Source organism: Gobius niger (assembly GCF_951799975.1).
Source record: "Gobius niger genome assembly, chromosome: 12".
In the NCBI taxonomy this organism is placed as follows: domain Eukaryota; kingdom Metazoa; phylum Chordata; class Actinopteri; order Gobiiformes; family Gobiidae; genus Gobius; species Gobius niger.
In genome coordinates this window covers 21747126-21767516 of record NC_136863.1, presented here as the reverse complement: position 1 = coordinate 21767516, position 20391 = coordinate 21747126, and the positions used below count along the sequence as shown (strand labels likewise).

The window sequence follows — 20391 nt, the reverse complement described above, 5'->3', positions numbered from 1 at the left end:
CATTTTGCCCTGATCTGCCTGAGCTGTCCCTGTTCATGTGGCCATGACCTGTCCCACCTGCCTCCACTGCCTGGTTTTCAACAGTGTCTGCTGAAAAGAGTTACATGATCCTCACACTGTGCTCTGTTTATTTCTCTCTGTTACCACTCCTCTATATCACTCCTCTTTTGCTATGGCCCAATTGTTTGATTTGCCTTCCTGCACACCTCCCTGGCTTATTATGTGCCTGTGCACCCGTCTGCTTCAAATACATTCAACCCCAAAATCCACTGACCCCTCCTCCGATGCCCTCCCTGATTTCCTTCTACCTCTTTCTCCTTCTCTCTTGTGGCATACCACAAATGGAATGCTGCTGTGAATCTTGCTTTTTCTTTGACTCCAACCATTTGATTGCTGTCCCGATCTTTTCCCCACTTTTCTTGAACTTTTGACTCTTTGGTCTCTCTTTCTCTCCTCTCTTTTTCGGGCCCTGCCTCTACAGGGCGGGGCTCCTGCCCTCTCAGACCTTTCTGCGGGACAGCAGTCCTCTTCTCCTGTCTCCCCTCTCTCGTGCTCTAACCTCTACTCTCTTCTGTATTCTGCTCCCTCTGGCATGGCTGTAGTGTCAGGTAAGTTTCCGTCACTTCCTGAATGTAGCCCCTTCTTCACCTGATCCCCACGTTCTCCTTAGCAGCCCACGACTCATCTTCATTTGTCACAAATCCCTCACTCACCCAGTCATTTTCATGGCCTCGCTTTGATCAGTTCACTGTGGTCTCTGAGACAACCAGCTGCTCTCAGTGTCCAGGTGGAGGCAACACACAGTGACAGCTCTCACATATTCTGACCACACAACACAATTAACAGCAATGACTCTGCTAAAGGTATAACGTAATGTTGGCGGGACACTGTTTTGTAAATGTCCAGTGCACATAGATGTACTGTTTATGTGTACGTATTTTACATGTCTGTGTGATGGTATCCATCACTCTGTTTACCCTGTCTGTGCTAGTGAGACATTGGATTATTTATCATGTAGACTGATCCTAGGTTCTTGGTGCCAAAACCCAGACTTGCTTCTTTGTGCACCAACTTCTGCTACACATGTCAGAATCAACTTTGCAGCGGATTAATTCGAGTAAATCTTACTCAAAGGCCCTGCATGGCTTTTTGGCAGCAGCTTTGTCCCTCTGTCACTCATGGCTGTCTGTACACAGACAACATGGATGAGTCAGGGTCCTTATTTTCTCTGCCTCTTGTTAAACTGAAAATGAAACACACATAGCATACACTTCCTCAGGTGAAACATCCACATCCATGCTTCACCTCCTCAGCATCAGCCCCACACCATCCTTTACACCCGCCCCTCCCAGCCCCACACTTCACAGGCCCCTGCCTGCCCTGGCTGCTCTCCTGGCTCACTGGCACCGCCCTGCTGGAAGGAAGAAGCAATTATCAGGCTAAGCTGCCTTTTGTATTAAGTTTCAAATCCATCCTGCTCACAACCCTGCACTTTTTATTTTCAAGTTGAAAAATTCTGGCCTCAAACACTCATGCCAGAGTCCCCATGTTGTCCATGGTAGTTTGTGTGTCAAAGTCATGTTGTGTATCTCCTCTGTGTCCTGCAACATTTTGTTAACCCTTAGAAACATTAAAATAGTGCCTTGCATTAAAGACCTCATTTGTGAAAACATATGCAATTTGTTTGGAGTAGAGTAGCCTACCATTCTTCTAACCCATAGAGTTGTTGAGTGTTTGAGGTTTTCGCTCCGAAGCATCATTGCCCAATGCCCATCACGTAGCAGCATGTATATAGCTGTAGTATTCAGTAGAAGCGGAATTAGTTAGCCTGGCTGCATGGCAAGTGCATGAAATAAAGTCAACTTTTTTGTGGCTTTTAATTGGTCACTAATGCCCAATATTGCCCCGCCCCTTTCCCCTTCTTACTGTCTATTCCCCTGTAGCACTCGCAAGCAGAACTACATGATGAACTTTGCCAGGCAGACGGGCTCACGTCACTACTACAGCCGTAAGAGGCGGGCACTGCGACTGCGCGCCTGAACCAGAGCTGAAACGGGATTCGCCCATTGACCAGCCAAATCACCGCAACCCATGCACATCCTTGCAACTCCTGACAACACTTTTTTTTTCTTTTTCTTTGCCCTGCTGAGTCCCATCCACCTTCCCGTCTATGGTCAGCTTCTTCACATCTCTCCTCTGCCACTTCAAAAAAAAGAAAAAAAGGAAAACGGCCTTTGTTCAACCAGTTTACACACCAGCCGTTTTGCAAGCACACGGGTCGGTCGGTGGCATTGACAGCTCAGAAGGAAGGAGTCAGGCGGGCCGTTTTCGTTTACTCTCCCTCCATGGATGGTCAGGGTTTGTTGTTGTTTTCTAAGTGTTGCTATGTACGTACATCCCCTGGCGGTTTACCCCCCCCCCCCCCCCCACCCTTCCCTGGCTGGCCGATCCCCACTTCTCTCCCTCGTTCCAGTCACATCCTACAACCACACTGTGAATTTCAAAAGTATTATCACTGCTGAACTTGACCAGCTAATTTGGGGAGCTCTAGTCTCCACTGAGCCGCTACAAAGGAGAGGACCACTCCACTGCCATCCGCCGGTACGCCAGGAGAATGACCATATAGCCTACTGTCCATGAAGTGAAGCAATGGCGATAAAGCTATGAAAAAAAATATATATAAAAAACGATAACTGTTGTTGTTGGTGTTCCGTGTGTCTGTGAGTTATTTTCGTGCTGAGTTGACTGTGGTGTTGACTTTGTTTGTTTTCTACTAATTCATATGCTTTTATGAAGGGAAAGGGGTTGTGGGGCTACTACTGGGTTAAGTTTCATTTTGCTCTGGGGTGGTTGGACGTTGGTCAAAGGTGGTACAAAAAAGCCCCCACCTCCTGGACAAGAAGGAACTCGAGAATGATTTGCACGACGAGGAAAGGTTACGAGTTAGGAAAAAGAAGAAAAAAAAAAAAGAAAAAAAAAAGAGACTGACAAATGTTTGTTTTTTTTTATCATTTTTTTTTTATATATATGTTGGCTCCCGAGAATACAGATATTTATGGTAAATGGTTCTTCACGTGACCTATTTAAGATGCACTGTGCGTGAAATCTGTATGTTTTTTTTTCTAGTGTTAAGTTATTAGGCAGTCGAGCTCTCAGACTGCGCCTTGTCCCCTTCTCCCCCCTCCTCTTCTCTCGTGCTGTTCGCCCCCCAAAAGCCCTTGATCTCTCTGCTGATTTCTCAAACCTGGAGGTGAGGCTCTGTTAGTGTTGTTTTTTGAAGTCTGTGTAATATGGATCCTCTCCCTTCAGTGTAACTCCAGTATAGCAATCTCCTGTATATACATGTATATCCACTATGGGGAGACCCAACAGCCTTATAAAAGGGAAATAAAAACCTGTCCGAACCTCAAACTGGCATCGGCCTCTTGTTTTTGCTTAAATGTCTACATACATTTTAATTTGAATAATTTTGTCCTGATGTAAGAAGTTTACCTCTGTGGTTTACCAACGTCACATTAACCTGTGGGAATTGAATTAGACTTAAGATAACCTTCCAAAAGTCGCCATTTTAAGACTGATTTTTCGCTGGCCATCCGCCAGATGGCGGAGATGTTGGTTTAATATACCGGTATTTACAATATACACAATAGAGAGAAAAAAAATCGTATCACAATATTAGGTGATGCAATATCCGTATCGCAAGAAGCCACAACATATATCGCAAAATCACAAATGTCTTGCATCTGACTGAGATTGACTCTGACTTACACAAATGCATGGAATTTTTATGTGCAAAAAGTTAAGATTTAGTTACAATTTTATTGTAACTAAATTAAATTTATTTTATTTTATTCATTTAGTTCCATTTTAGTTTTGTTCTTGCCTGAATTTAGTGTTTATGCCTTGTTTTGACACAATTTGCTGAGAAACAAAACACATATTTGAATTTATTTAAAGCCACACCGCGTAATTTTTACCCAATAAAATAAAATTGAAGTACAAGGATTTATTTTAAGAGACATATTCATTATTGAAAAATACTCCATAAATGCACAAACATGTGCTTTTGCTGTGAGCGGCTCACCTCTCCTGAGACATGACTGTTTACCGGGAGTGGGTACATCTCCAGCTCGTCTCCATGGAGACTTGACTAAAGCAGAGTGAAAGAGATTTAAACATGTTATGTTCTCATCCAGATCCATTCTTTGACCACCCACTGCAGTAATAGCATGTTCTGTGTGGAGCATGTTTTGTATTGATGGCAACAGTGTAGTCCAAAATGTGTCCAAATGTTCCAAAGTGTGCCTTTAAATTGTAATATTGCACGCCCATATTGCAAGGTTTTTCATTATTGTGCAGCCCTGATATTAATACATTTATATGTGCAGTTTGTGTTATGGTGTGTCCACTCTCATACGTTTGGAGAAAATTGGAGAATCTTGGACTAGAAGCACCATCTACTTATATTTCTGGATATTTTGATACAGGTGGGAGAGAGATGGCATTGTAAAGAACACAATGAACACACATCCATTTTAGGCTTATTTTGTCGACTTTCTACTCCCGCTTCCAAACTTTTTCACATGTGCAAACACTCATGGGGCACTTAGTCTAAGTATATTCCTTAGTTAGGGGGGGTTTGTTGTTTTTTCCAATGAATGTGAACTTCTGGTTGCAGAGTAGTAGGGTTTTTCCCCTCTTCTGTCAGATTGCTGCCTATAGCGGACAAATTCACAAAAGATTTGGCTCAATGCTACAATTCCTCATGATGTGAGGATGACATTTGAGGAACTTACGGCTCTGTATTGAATCATTTAAGAATTTAAGAAAACAACTGTTCTCACTGAGTTGAGTTGCTCGCATAATGTTGTGCATAACTACAGCAACTAAGTACCAACACACAAAGACAGGATGTATGACAAACCACGGAAAGTATGAGAGTTAAACCAGCCAAGTCTGTCCGGAAATGGGTTACCCAACATAAATTACTCTACATTTCACTAACATTTCTTTAACGTTTCTGTTAGTGACGTTTTCCACAGATCTCAACATCCACTGACCATATAAACACTGGCCTGTTCATTCATGCTTGCATACTGTATACTGACTGCAGGCAGCCGCATGCCTTAACATTTCTTCAAAATTCTTCAGGTTTCTGTTTTTTGCTGTGCCTTTTCAAGAGGAAGAAAGTGCGGGAAGACTTAAAGTGAACATATTTTATTGTCTACAACTTGATTAAAATGGCAAACTTGATTTGAACAATATTAAGCAATAAACCACAAGAATAAAACAAATAAAATCATTCTAATTTGACACATTCATATTATTTAAGCCTTCAGCATTAGTCGGTGCTGAAGCTGGATCAACACCAGTGCAAACCGGTGCTGATTTAAAAAAAATTCTTTAAAAGAACCTGCAAATGTCCACCACTTTATAGTCCCATCACTATAGATAAACTCCCAGTAACGACAAACATCGTGGCGAAGTTTGCAGCGATACTTGCGCCTGTGTTACAGTAGGACAAGTCACAGCAGGAGTAGCTTGTGTTGTATATCGCTCCCCTCAGGTTGATCATTTTAAATTTGTTGCAGTCCTTCAGGAGCGTACATCCGTGGTGTGTGAGCGCGCTGTGGTTCCCGTAGTGACCAGTGGCCTTGTAACACAGCTGTTTTGGGGGACACTCGGTCACAACGAGCTTGAACACCCCCTGTGAGTCCTGGGTCGTGTAGGGACTGTAGAAGCAGCGCAGGTTTTCACAGAGTAGAGGGGGCAGCATCAGGTAGATCAGCAGCACAGGGACGAGCATGCTCCTCTGACTGCAAGGAAGACATGGAGAAATGTCACTTATAAGTATATTCCTCATAGTGTCAAATATCCCCGATTTGCAAGACAGCAGCTGGTACTGGCAGTTGTTCCTTTTATTTATTTCAAAACAAAACATTTTGTAATTTCACAGCATCAATATGGCGTATAACCATCTTGAGACCAGTGGTGGAAAGTAAAAAGTGCAAAAATGACAAATTATAGGTATTTTACTGAAGTACATTTTAATGATGAATACTTTTTACTTTACATCATTTTAGAGCCTGTATCTGTACTTTGTACTCCACATTTTAAAAATTGGGCATTAAGTATTTTATCTCTACCATGAACTAGTTTAGTCCCCGTTAAGCCTTGGTTTAGGGGTTTAGTTCTGGTATTTGACCAGAGTTAGTGGTTTACTCGTTCAGTTTCATTGACATTTTAAAAATACGGCACATTAAACTCTAAAATACTTTTACTTTAAGTCCTTTTTTTCAATGCATACTTTTACTTAAGTAAAAATATCTGACATTTTTGCTCAAGTACATTTTGGTCATGTATCTGCACTTTTACTTAAGAATATTGAGTACTTCTTCCACCACTGCTAGACACCACTCAAACCACCAGAGGAGAACCATTAATGAAAATAAAGCCGTTAAAAATATAGTAATTTATCTGGAAAGACAACTTGGACTTGATTGACTTCAAGTCAAAGTTAGATGCGTTGTTTCAGTTTATGCTGCAATATGAAATTTTTAACCTTAAAAAGCATTACTTGTAGGCTGCTGGGACCATAGACTGTAAAAAATGCTGCTGGGACACGCGTGACTGAGATTTTGTCATTTCTTTGCACCGCTTTCCTGATCAAACTGGCCTAATCCAGCAGCAGAACCACAACAAATAAGCCCCTGCACAGGTGACACCAATTACCCTTTTGCCATTTCAAACAGCCTCAACAAAATACGCTTTCTACAAACCAAAAATATATATTTACCTTGGCATTGTAAAGGCTTTAGTTGCCAGACAAATCCTTTAGTCTATCGTCACCTTTGCGTGTTCATGTGTGTGGTTTTGCTCAACTTTGTTCTTCCTCTTCTGACAGACCACACCCCTGCTGGGACGCTAAATTGTACAGACTCCTCCCTCACCCCCTAAAAAAACACTCCAGTACAAATATATGAAAAACATTTTTTATTTATTTAAATTATCGACACTATAAAATCGGAAAGGGAGACTGGCAGGTCAAACCTCTCTCTGTAAGACCACAATGATACACATGTAGACAGGTTGAGAGCCTTTGGTCAATAGGCCTCATTCTCACGTTTCTTGGTTATTCTTTCACAGATTTAGCAGCCAATGGTGACGTATAATTCGCACACGAGTCAATGTGTTGTACAGTGTGGACGTTATTCTTAGTCCCTTTGATCATCCCCAGTAGTATCTTCAGTCCTCCTCCTGTATTCGGGTGCTTGTTGCACTTGTCCAGGCAGCAGCACGTGTGACTGACCTTATACCTGCGGCCGAACCGGGACTTGACCTCATGGGAACCACACAGGTCTCTTTGAACGCAGCCCTGGGCGGACAGCACGTGCTCCGTACCTTCGTAGCCCCTGGAGCTCGCGCACACCTCGTCGGGCTGGCATTGCGTGGTGGTGATGAGGTCAGTGCACGCTTTGTCCTTCTCCAGCAGCGGGCAGAAGTAGCACAGCAGCGTGTCCGTGCGCAGAGAGGAGATGGTCAGCGCCGTGGTGAGCAGGATGGAGAGCGGGCAGCAGGTCAGGACCAACAAACAGAAGCTAGGAGAGACCAGAGGCTAAATATTGCAACTAATAGGGAGAAAACAGAAGCAAAAAAGTTGTGGAAATTTGATGTTGTTCACCTTTGTATCCCGTGCACCCCCATCTTTAGAGAAACTTGACTTTCGAGAACACTGAAGGCTAATTGCCAAACAGCATCAGGTGCGCTTTATAAAGTCTGAACTGCTCTGACACGCGCGTCTCCAGCGTTCCAATATTTTAAACGAATGATTCATACACAATACTTCAGGCTCATGCTGCCTTCATGTGCTCTGGTAAGGATGATCATTTCCAGTTGTGAAGTGGAAGTTACAGGGCATTGTGTTGAAGTTGTGTTGAAAGGTCAAAGGTTGTTTCATCTCGGGAACTCGGCATCAAAGTTGTTTCCCAATCTCCCAGTGTAAAGTACGTGATGTAGATGAGGTCGCGTTCATGTGCAATTTTGTACTCTGCAAAACGACACCACATAAAGGCAGCATTAGGCCTACTGTTTGTTACAATAAAAATGTCCTCTCAGATGATATGTAGCCATTGAACCTAATCAACTACAAGACAACAGTGACATCTGCTGTTCAAATAACGCAAACGAAATTTCAGTCAGAAAACCGCCTGCTGCATGAATCCAGTATTACAAAGTGAGCTGTAGCCTATTAGTTTATTGACTCTTTATTGGCAGACTGAATGTGTGTCACCAGGGTCACTTTATCCTGTTATTTGACCGCACCTGCTTTTCCTGACCCCCTGAGTGTTCATGAGAGCTGATGTAAACAAGTGGATTTCTCCATTGTGAGATCTATAAAGTCCTGTCTTATCTTATTTATTAGCAGAATCAAACAAAACCATCATCTCATCTAAAAAAAAAAAAAATGCTGTACATCTGAATATACAGTATATGACTAAAGTATTTTTCAGGGGCTACTTTGTTTCCTCCTTCCACAATGTATTCATTTTAACGCTCGCATTGGATATGGTCATTTTTGTCATCACAGTCCATGTTTGTATTTATCCGTCCCATAGTCGGAATCCAAGGAGAGTCTCCCATATTTGTGCAGTGGTTCCTGTGAAGACAAAAAAAATCAACATTTCATTCATTCATTCATTCGTTACATGATCAAGATATTTTCATCTTGTTGTACAGAGTGACTCACTCTCAGTTCCTCCTCATTGTGCCCATTCCCGTACTCCAAATCATCCTCGTCTTGTTCTTCAGGGTCATATGTGTACATAGGGATCAGTCTGTGCCGCAACTCATCAGACCTGGACAATGAGGTATTTGTCAGTGTCAACCAAAATGTACTTTCCTCTCAAAGCTAGCTCGAACTAGATCTAGAACTCACCTAGATTTCCTCTTAAGATATAACACCTAACAGAAAGCAATGCAATGATTATTGTTTTGGTTTGTCAGTGTGCGCCTGTCAGAGTGTGGGTAAGCCTGAATAGCTCTTACCATCGCCAGCGCACATCCAGCCAGTGTGAGGAGTGCAATAGGGATAAGAGCATAGTATCCGTCCTTTGCGCGCGGCGCCGGTGCGACGTGCGTTGTCGTGTTGTTCTCCATCTAGTCTTAAATCTACCGACCTCCCTCTGTCCCCCAACCAACGCAACCCACACCTCTGTGATACATTTAGTGCAGACTTGGAGCTGTTATTTCCTCTGAAAAGCAATAACACGGGTCCTCAGTCCTGGAGAGCTCTTCATTGTATCCTTTAAAAAACAAAAACCTCAAACTTTTCAGATCGTGTGAAAAGTACAATTACAGAGAATTGCATACGCTAGCGTGTCTGTTTCTTATAAATCACAGTGCCGGAAACATTTCCTTCCTTCTCTGCAGTTCATATGTGTCACTTCCAGTAGAGTAAAGCTAAACCTGCTCTTTGACATTCCACACTCAGGAGTGGGTCTGATGCAGTGTAGTCTGTTTGTTACAGTATTCATCATTTTAAATACAGTAGTTGTCCTTTAACATGACTACTTTTTAAAAACTTGACAGTGTTAGTAGTTTAATGGTCTGATCTGAAGTCTATTAGCACCTGTATAACGTGCTTCTATGTAATGTCAAGTCTCCACCTGCAGGGCCTTTATTGTTTTGACTTTGAGGAAAGAGGAGGGGCTGAGGTGGTAAGCAATTGCACTCTGCTCTGTTCTGGTCTGACCAGCTGAGCATGACTCAGGAGAGGACAGCACGGACCGAGCTGTGTTACGGTGAGTCTCTAAATCATATAATTATGACATTTTGGTTAATGGATAGTTTACTCAATGTAGGTGCCTTATGATGCAAATGTTTTGAAACTTTTGAGCCCTTAAACTTACATTTGTTGAAACTGAAAGAGGTTCAGAACATGGTGGTTTTCACTTTCACTATAGAAACTTGTTGCTGTAAGGCGTATAATATGTTTTTAAATGCTAAATCCTAAAAATGTTCTGTTTTGTAATGTTGTTTAGAGGCGAGACAGAGCTGTGGCCCACGTTTAACACGAGTGACAAAGAAGTGTTGGCCGCGAAGGATAAACATTTTGAGACTGATGCACTGGTGTTTAAGACTGGAAGAGTTTTGTTAATGAATAGCCAAGCATAAATTCTCAGCTGCAGATAGTGCGCGGGAAACTGCAGATGTTTGTTTGTGGTAAATGATAACGCTTTATAACTATGCCTCATGATCCATTTCTGTTTTAGGAGTGATGAGCAGGTGAAATGCCTAAAAGGACTTCATGATATGTTACAATGGATTCCTCTTGGAAACGCAGTGAATGTTTTAACAGGCAAGATGCAGAGGTCTCTGATGAACCTCTGCCCCTCAGAGATGATTTAGACGGACCAGGACATTACGAGTTTATTGAAGTTTTTCCAGAAAACAATCAACACATTTATGAACCAACTATACATAGAAACGTACCTGCACCTGCTGCGAAACCAACTCCGAAACCGACGGTCTTGAGTACAGGCAATGGCCAACAAGAACAACAACAACAACAACAGGCCTTCAATGGACTGCACAGGAACAGGTTTTCTGATTGTTTGCCTGGAAGACGAGGAATTCCCCCTCCACCTCTGCCCCCAAGACTCATTAAAACCCGCTCCTCTGAAACAGAAGTGCCCACACAAAGACTTCTCCGCTCAAATACAGAAGTTTATCTTCAAGTAAGTGACTTAATTCATTTCTAGCATTGCTGTTACTCAGGTACATGTGGAACTTTATAAACAAATTCCTATTTCTTAACAAGTGCTGTAAGTTACTGTAGTTGGAAAGCCCATTTACTTTTAGTTGAGAAACAAAATGGATGATAGTCTTTTACCGTTAAATACTTTAGTCATTCTCACCTACAGTATCCTTTCTTTACTTTATACTTTATTGAACACTAGGATCCATGGACGATATCTCTGACCGACACTCCTCACGGCAGCACGAAGTCACTGGCAACTTTCAGTTCCTCCATCTCACAGTAAGTCACTGCTCTGCGTAACATGTACAGCAATGTCAAACTCTCTCTCCGGTATTGAGCACATTGGACTTTTATCAAACAAAATGTAATTTTGCAGGCTGATGTCAGGGTACAAACACACCAATGAGTTTAACACAGGCTTTGTGTGGGCTCGTCTGTCACACGTCCACCCGGCTCTGCTCCAGCAGGTGGAGGTCACTGTGAGTGTGGCTACAGACTGGGATGGCTTCCAACTGCCCTTCCCCACCCCAGGTAACAGGCTGAATTTAATTTTTCCCCTCTACAGTGTATTTTAACATTTGTGTTAATTAACAGATGACCATCCAATGCCTGCCACTTGTTCACATTTTTGTCCGATGTAAAATGTCATTGTCATTCAAACATTTTCATGTGATGTTTACATGCGCTGATTAAAATAATGTTAGATATGCCCTATGCTGATGCTGAGCAGGGATACTGCACAGCTCACATCAACAAATATAAATGGGTTTAGTCCTGCTGTTACTTCTTGGTAATAATGTTCTGGTGTCTGATCTGTCCACAGTGAACCGAACAGTAAACAGTCTGATCGATGAAGTCTTTGTTCTCCTGGACCTCCCGCGGCGTGAAAATGGACGCTATGTTTTAAAAATGTGTGATTCTGAGGAGTATCTTCACAAGTAAGAAATGTACATGTGTTTATAACGAGAATACATTCAGCTGGTAAAAACTAAATAGATTCATCATACAACAGAAGTGACTAAGGTTAATAACAACGTTCTATGTCTTTTAAAAGATTGAAGTTGTACATCATCCAACTTCCAGGACTTTTGAGTGATTAACCTGTGTTACTGTGTCTTATCAGTGAGGAGCTCTTGGGAATGCATGAGACCATTCAAATCTACAGCAAGTTTAACTGCATTGCCCCCCTACGTCTGCTGCACATAAACGACTTCAAGCGCTGTCTGGCCCGGGACGTGAGTCACTTTAAACTCATTATGTGTTGGACTTATTGAACATTTACTGAAAGAGGCTGGACTTTCCTCTCTGTGTGCTGATATGTGTGCAGCACCTGAGCTGGGCACAGTTTATTATTCCCCGGGGGAGGGTTTTACAGCTGCACAAGTTGACTTTGTTCTGTTTGCCCACTATGTTGCCAGTGTTGATATTAAACAAGAACAAAACTGAATGGTCAACATCCATCTATGTGGACTTTATTGTTGGATATAATACATTTTATTTAACTTTAAATTTGTAATGCCAACATTACCATCACTTTGACTATTAAAGTATTTAGGATATAGGATTTACTGAGTGTTCCTGAACATTATTTTTTATGTCGACTGTATTATGGACTACAGTATATCTGCAACAAATGAAAAGAAAAAAAGATCAGTCTTCTTTATCAATTTTGAGTGCACTTAAAGAAGACAGTGTATTTCCAGATAGACATCCTTCTATTACAAAATATGTTGCTTCTTTACTGCGGTTTGCGACATACTTCACTGACAGTTGCAGATAAAGCTTTTAGAGGAGATGAAAATGAGTGGCTTGTTGATCCCTGATGAGATCCTGTATCCTGCAATGTTCATGTTGATGAATGAACCAGATTGTTGGAATGAACAAGTATTTAACAATTAACCTTCCACAGGGAGAAGATGACAGGACGTCGTGCCAGCTTTTGCAGTTTGTGCGTCCGGGTTGTTTCTACAACGTGAGCAAGTGAGCAACCTCAGTCTGAGCCTTCTGTGTGTCAGTGGGTCATGTGTAAACCAGTGTGTGTTTGTAGGAAACACAGGCAGCGACCTGTTTCTAATTGTGTTTAAACCTTTACTTTTGTTTCAGGTTGAGTCTACAGGATGTGCTCAGCAACTACAACAAAGAAGTGACCGACATTATGAGAAACTATGTAAGTATTGTAAATATGCAGACTCCAATCAACATTATTTACTCCTGCCTTATTGATTCATTGACTGAACACAAACCTTAAAGGAATAGGCCACCGTTTTTACATACTAAGATATGTTCTTAGCTCACTTTAGTCGAGTTAATATATCCCCGTCTGGTCTTTGTCCGCGCGCTCTGTCACGCAAACGGAGCACATACGCAGCCTCTCCCACATGTCACATAGCTCCGAAAAAGCTCACGATAGAAGCTACCAAGCTCTTCCACGTGTTCCCTATTTAAATAAAGTTACGTGAAGTGTTTTCATGCGAAGTATATTTACACAGAAATGTAGCATGTCGATTTTATAAGCAAATAAAAAGGGGGACTATATTGTGAGGCGTAATGGTACGAGGAGCACAGCGTCCGCGTAGTAACTCCTAAAGACTTCCCCCGCTCACTTCCGTCAATAACCTTTAGGAGTTACTGCGCGGACGTTTTACTCCTCGTATCATTACGCCTCACAATATAGTCCCCCTTTTTATTTGCTTATAAAATCGACATGCTACATTTCTGTGTAAATATACTTCGCATGAAAACACTTCACGTAACTTTATTTAAATAGGGAACACGTGGAAGAGCTTGGTAGCTTCTATCGTGAGCTTTTTCGGAGCTATGTGACATGTGGGATAGGCTGCGTATGTGCTCCGTTTGCGTGACAGGGCGCACGGACAAAGACCAGACGGGGATATATTAACACGTCTAAAGTGAGGTAAGAACATATCTTAGTATGTAAAAACGGTGGCCTATTCCTTTAAGGCTATCAAAAGCTTTGTGTGTTGACAAGACCAATGAAAGTGCACACAATAACAGTTGCTCGCACCTTTTTCTTAGTACCAAAATCAAGTTAAAATGTTTGTATTGTAACACAACATTTATGCAATACATTTTATGTATGTTTCATGTCTCAAGTCAGGGTTCAATGTCCGTGGCCTTGTGAGCCGTGTTCGCATCATCTGTAGCCTCCTGTACGGAATCTCCAATCAGGAGCTGGAGGACGCGATTGGCATGCTCAACCGCATCAACCCAATGCCCCTGGTAACACATCACATGTTCTATATACTTCTTTTTTTATTTTTTTTATCCAAATATATTTATTGAATTTACAGTTAAAATCACATTGGTCACTCACACTTTGTTCATTCATACCCTTAACTTCATTCATCCACTCACTCGTTCACTCTGTCACGCACACATGCACACTTGAGGAGAGAGGGGCAATCGAGACATTACATTATTTGAGAGGATAGTCGGATATTGTATATATCCATCCATCCTGTACTGGCTCACGATCTGCAGAGGATCCAGTCCATAACAAGATATATATACTTCTAATCTAACATGTTGTATTAAAAGTATAATTTTGTATTTCAGAATCAGGAGGAGATGTTTCAATGTGAATCTGGTGAGTCGATACAAATGGTCATAATTTAAAAAAAACAAACATTTTATTCACAGTATTTTACGATGCAATGTAATATTATTTTGTAGCTATTCTCATTTTGCACAAGGCCCTCAAACAAGTGCTGCAAGTTTTTTTTGACAACTTCCAGTCGGACTTCAGAGCCCTCAGTGTCGAATACAATCTTGAAAGTTGTGACATTGAACAAACCTACGACATTCTGCAGTTTAATGTTGCTGCTCTTTACAAGTTACAGACTGCCTGGATGAGGTATGTCTTTTTAATATACTGTGCATTTGTACTAATATGAGATAATGTTATTATTTTTAATCGTGGACTTCATTCCTCTTTCAGCTATGAGTGCTTCTCTGTGTCTTGTGATTTGCTGTATGTAAATAGAAAGATTTGCGAGAGCAGTGTTTCAGAAAATATAAGCACTGCTTTGGCCTTTGGAAATAAGATTCATTGCAACAGACCGTAAGAGAAACACTATCTATTACTATATTCATAATACTGAAATTGTCTTTAGCAATAGCGCATTGTTTTGCACTTGATACATTATAGGATCGTGTTTCCGGTGCAGCTAAAGAACCTTCCTTATGAATGCATGTTGAAGTTTCGCCTCATGGGCTCAAAAAAAGGAAAGGGCCCTGAGCTTCTGAGTTGGGCTGTGCTGCCACTGTTCACTCACAGGTAACAAAAGAGTAAATACAGTCTCTAGGCTTTGTTTGTAAAGGTTATTGTACTTTTATTATTGCTAATTGTCATGATAAGTAACTTGTGTGTTTTGCTTTCACCCAAATAATTGCATTGTCTGTGATTTGACATTTGCAGTTTGGTTTGTTTGTTCTTCTGTACTCATGTCCCTTCTGTGTAGGTCTCTGGTAAACGGGACGGTCCTGCTCAGTATGTCCTCTCTGACAGAGCATCCTGCTCCTCCCTCTCCTGCTCTGGCTGATGCACACAGGCAGCCCATGGGGGTCATCATACAGGTCTGTCCTGTCCTGAAAAAACTCAACTCTGCCCTCTTGTGGTTGAAGTGCAATTAACCATTTTGCATCTGCAGCTGGAGTTTTCGAGTGACTTTGAATGGACTTTCAGACGTCCTTGGGCACTTCCTGGTGCCTCAATGTTCACTCAACCCTGTGAAGATGTGCACAAGAAAATGCTGGATGTGTCTAAAAAGCATTGCCTTTGCTTGTAAGTGAACAAAAATAAAATCTGAATCTGTCATACTCGTCTTCTTGTGTCTCAAGTTTCTAATGTTTTTTAGCCTGACTCCAGAAGAAAAGTCGCTCCTCTGGAGTAAACGATATTGTGCAGACAAAGGAAACACCTTCCTGCACCTGTTACTAGGTGGAGTGGAGGACTGGAACCCTGACGATTTAACAGAGATCTACACTGTTGTCGACAACTGGCTCATCCACCTGCCAGAAGAGGCCCTGTTTCTACTCAGTGACAAGTGAGTTTACACCTAGAATTACATGGTATAAGAACAATTAAATAAATAATTGTGTTTGTTTTATTTAGCTTTCATGATCAAACTGTGCGAAAAGCTGCTGTTCATTACTTTGAACAAATTCCAGACAGTGAATTAGAAAGTTTTCTTCCACAACTGGTTCAGGTTAGCACTCCTGATAATCTTTTTGACATTTCAATGATTTATTTAATTTCAGGCGAAACATTACAGTGTTGTGTTTTGCAATTGTGGTTAACTTTCATTCATAAACTGTATTTTGCAGGCCCTAAGAAGTGAGTGGGAACTTGATGGACCTCTTGTTATGTTGCTTTTGGAAAGATCTGTCAAAAACATACGCATCGCCCAACAACTTTACTGGTAAATCTGCTCATTAATGTACAGTAAATCTATATTTATATTTGACTCATTCTTTATGTTTTGTACATATAGGCTGTTGGAAGACGCCCACAATGACCCTCACTATCAGAGCTGGTTCAGTAAAGTGCAGGCGGCTCTACGTCACTGTTGCGGACACATGTTACGAAAGGAGCTGGAGATTGAAGCTCGTCTGGTCTCTCTCCTCACTCAAGTGGCAGATAAAGTCAGGCTCGCCGATAAGAGCAAACGCAAGGTCTGTTCACGCGCCGGAAGCAACATGTTAGAAATACTGACCAGTTTTACTGTTGCACCTGTTTGTGGGTTGGTTTTGAATTATGCAGAAATTAATATCAAAACACTGAAGGCTTCCCAGAAATCAGGACTTATGTAGTGTTTTCATTGGCATCGTGTGAACAGTAATGGGTGGGTTATGCATTTGTGTTGTTTATATGGTGCTGAATACATATTGGGCAGTATTATACCAGATTAATGTTTAATATATAACTTTTTGCAAAATCCAGATGTATTTTTGCTTTTCAAATACACAGACCATTTTAAATAAAGAGAAGTACAAGATTGAAGAGTTCTTTTTAGATGGGACAAGCTGCTGTCTACCACTAGATCCTGCTTTTCATGTCTCCGCAGTGGACATGGAGGTATGCTGTACAATATTTAACCTGTTATGATTTCTTTCAAAATGGACATGTACTGTATCTATGTATCATTGTTACTTTTTTCAAACTTTATAGACCTGTAAGTTCTACAACTCCAATGCTGCTCCACTCGGACTCTCTTTCGTTTGTAGTGACCCTCTTGCTAAGAATGTCAGCGTCATCTGCAAAGTTAGTGGGACAGTAATAATTTATTGCTTAAAACTTGTACTTTGCTGATGGCGGGTTTGTGTAACTTTAGACCGGAGATAACCTGCGTCAGGACATGCTGGTGCTGCAGATAGTGCGTATGATGGACAGAGTGTGGCTGCAGGAGGGACTGGACATGCAGATGGTCACCTACAAGTGCCTCTCTACAGGCAGGACTCAAGGTCAGCTGATACACTGCACAACATTGTCTTTGTTGGTGAAAAATACCTTAAGATATGCTTCATTCCTCTGAGTGGGCTTGTCTGTCCTCTGACCTGACTCATCACCTAATTTATGTTTAATATCTCTGTAATTACTGCGTGAAAATGTCTGCATGAAAATGGTGCAACGTCTTCCCTGGCAGCACACATAAGTAGGGTGAAGTTCATTTTGTCTCAACACTAAGTTTATGTGTCTTTTTGTGGTTGTCAGGTTTGATAGAGGTCGTCCCGGAGGCTGTGACCCTGGGAAAGATCCACCAGGAGTGGGGCTTGAGTGGGACAATGAGAGACGACACTCTGGAGAAATGGTTTCATATGAGGAACAAAACTCACGAGGACTATGAAAAGGTTTGCATCCCTTTTTTTACCGACGCAAAGCATTTTAGCCTGAAATGGAACATTGTCAGAGTTTAGGCCACTGCTTATTGCGTGTGTGTGTGTCCAGGCTGTGACAAACTTCATTCACTCCTGTGCTGGTTGGTGCGTGGCCACGTTCATCCTGGGCATCTGTGACCGTCACAATGACAACATCATGCTGAAAAACACAGGCCACATGTTTCACATTGACTTTGGCAAGATTTTTGGCAATGCACAGAAGTTTGGAAATTTCAAAAGGCATGCATTTTTAATTGTAATGTATTTAAAGTATAGCTGTCCTTTTATTCATTTTGGACATATTTGATATTTCCATTGGCTTCGCAGGGATCGTTCTCCATTCATTTTCTCTTCTGAGATGTGTCACTTCATCACATGTGGGAGAAAGAAGCCGCAGCGCATGCATCTTTTTGTGGACCTGTGCTGCCAGGCCTATAATGCCATTAGGGGGCGCTCCGCTCTGATACTCAGCCTGTTAGAGCTGGTACAACTAAAACACTGTCACATTGAAATACAAAAACTGTGCTATCCTACAAAAAAGTCATTTTGTTTTCAGATGCTTCACGCAGGAATGCCAGAAGTGAAAAGCAGCAGCGTCCTGCAGTTTGTTCAGAACTATCTCAGACCTCATAACACTGACCTAGAGGCCACTTCCTTTTTTACAATGTAAAGAAAATACACTGACCCTAAAAAAAGCTTTTGATTGGACTTTTTCTGATGCGTTTGTATGTCTCTTATCACAGGAAAATTGAGGAGAGTCTGAAATGTGTGTTTGTGAAGATAAACTTTATGACACATGCTTTTGCTCAAGGGAAAAAAACAGGAGCAGCAAACAATGACAACGTTAGGCCTACGACAAGCACCAACATTCAGGATGCCGTCATTCAGAACACCTCTGTCGAAGGAAGACAACTTGTACGTCTCCACACTTTTGTGTACTTTTTATCCTCTGGATATTTCACTTACACTCTTAACCTTTAAAAAAGGGATTGAGTTCTTTGAAAAGTTTTATTTGATATTTTAGCATCTACCAGTTCAGTTGGACTTCTGTTGTTGGCATTTTTATTGTGTATTGTAACGCCACTGTGTGTGCTTTCATTTCAGATTTTCCATTTAAGAATAACCATTGATGATGGTTTTACAGTGAGGAATATGACATTGGCACAGTTTGAACTGATTCATAAACGGATTCAAAGTCTCTTTGTTGATTCAGCTTTGCCGCAGTAAGTTTGTGTAAAAGTACTCATAGGATTTGAACTTTTTTCTTTAAAAAAATGTTGTTGGGCCCTTCTCTTCTGCAGGTTCCCCTCTCGATTTCAACTGACATTAACATCGGCAGGAAAAATGTCTGCTCTCAACAAATACTTGAAGCAGCTCTTTGAGGGACCTTGTAAAGGGGTAGGTTTATCTTTGTCCTCTTTGTGAAATGCTGTGATTTATTTAGCATAATTGTGTCTATTCACTGCAGAATGAATATGTGTGCACATTGTTCATGGATGGTCCAGAAGAGGTCCAACGAACTCGAGACAAGGGTATTATATTCTTGGTACTAAATAATGTAAAGCTTTAACTTTTCTGCTAAAATGGTGCTGTCTTTGCAAATCTTTATTAGAAGCCCTCCCTCAGATCCAGTTAAATCTTTCTTACAAAGACTGCAAGCTCTCTGTGCTCATCAAACACTTGAAGAACATTGTAAGTTTATGTGTATTTTTGCATTGGCTTGGTGCTGTCTAGAGCTATATTTACACTACAGAACATTTACAGAAATATTCCAGTGGCTCAAGTCCTGACACATATGTGGTCACACGGCTACGACCTGATCCACGACTGCGCTCCAAGAGAAAAACCAAAATGGTCCGCAATAATGGCAACCCTACATTCAATGAGCTAGTAAGGCACTGTAATTATGCTATTGTGAATATACACAATACAATTCACACTAACCAAAACATTGCACCTGAAATATTTGCCTTCACAGATTGAGTACGACGTGCCGACTAATGCTGTCTATGGGATGGTTCTGGCAGTCACTGTGAAGAGCAGGAAGAGATTTGTGGGTGCAACATTTATCAAGCTGGACGAGCATTTACTGAACAAGGAACAGTGGTTTTCCCTGAGCAACTGTGAGGTGTAACGACAGTGCTGCAATGTGTGGTTATGACCAGCAGGGGGAGCAGCAACACCAATGAAGTTCTTCACAAAGCTGTTGAAATTCTGGGGGTATAATAAGCTGATTCTTATGGATGGCAATCAGTCACATGACTTTTTCTTGTTATTATGGACATGCCATTTTGAGACAGTGGTTCTCATAGTTCATCACTTTGGACCTACTGGGGCAGAACTCAGGGGCAGGTGAATTTTGAAGGAAATTGTTTACACATTTAATCTGTGTACTGTACATTCATATTAAGTAATGGACTATTTATATAATATTAGTGTCTAATGATACTTGAGTGAAACCGAGTTGTCCAGGGCAGCGGTGCCGCTGTTGTTTTGTCCATATTGTTTATTTGTTTATTTGGTCGGGACAGTGCAAATTAATGAACACACATGAGACTCATGCGCCTCATCATGCCTGATAAGCCATGGGCCCTCTAGCACTCTTAAACACACTCTCATTCATCCTAGTCTATTGTACATGTTTTTAGTGGCAGGGGAAACTGGTATACCCGATGTATGACGGACTTCCTTTTCTAACACTTTGCCATTTTTACATGCTACTACATCTTTATAAC

The 20391-nt window shown here is 41.4% G+C and overlaps 3 protein-coding genes across 3 annotated transcripts in view; 2 read left to right on the top strand and 1 right to left on the bottom strand.

Annotated features, from left to right (window-relative positions):
- Positions 1-3237, top strand: part of reln (reelin) — an 82455-nt gene extending 79218 nt beyond the window's left edge. Inside the window, exon 64 of the mRNA XM_079567954.1 lies at positions 1944-3237. Coding sequence (XP_079424080.1) covers positions 1944-2040 — 97 coding nt within the window. The 3' untranslated portion in view covers positions 2041-3237. The remainder of the gene's footprint in view (positions 1-1943) is intronic.
- Positions 3238-8489: 5252 nt separating this feature from the next.
- LOC306971635 (small integral membrane protein 29-like) lies at positions 8490-9236 on the bottom strand. The gene is made up of 4 exons (XM_079567972.1): positions 9046-9236; positions 8936-8961; positions 8747-8855; positions 8490-8656 (listed from the first exon to the last, which is right to left on the bottom strand). Exons 1-4 carry the CDS (start codon positions 9154-9156, stop codon positions 8582-8584), a joined length of 321 nt encoding a protein of 106 aa, XP_079424098.1. The 5' UTR covers positions 9157-9236; the 3' UTR covers positions 8490-8581.
- A 472-nt stretch (positions 9237-9708) lies between these two features.
- Positions 9709-20319, top strand: pik3c2g (phosphatidylinositol-4-phosphate 3-kinase catalytic subunit type 2 gamma). Its single transcript, XM_079567971.1, has 33 exons — positions 9709-9800; positions 10272-10736; positions 10959-11038; positions 11136-11290; positions 11583-11697; positions 11883-11994; positions 12669-12739; positions 12863-12926; positions 13874-13999; positions 14336-14366; positions 14453-14633; positions 14718-14840; positions 14928-15056; positions 15241-15355; positions 15430-15563; positions 15637-15825; positions 15894-15987; positions 16106-16200; positions 16273-16453; positions 16749-16856; positions 16950-17042; positions 17113-17242; positions 17493-17629; positions 17727-17896; positions 17984-18140; positions 18213-18322; positions 18400-18571; positions 18761-18879; positions 18958-19054; positions 19125-19188; positions 19269-19348; positions 19421-19546; positions 19635-20319. The coding sequence occupies exons 2-33, from the start codon at positions 10320-10322 to the stop codon at positions 19788-19790; spliced, it is 4131 nt and encodes a 1376-aa protein (XP_079424097.1). The 5' UTR covers positions 9709-9800; positions 10272-10319; the 3' UTR covers positions 19791-20319.
- The last annotated feature ends 72 nt before the right edge of the window (positions 20320-20391 follow it).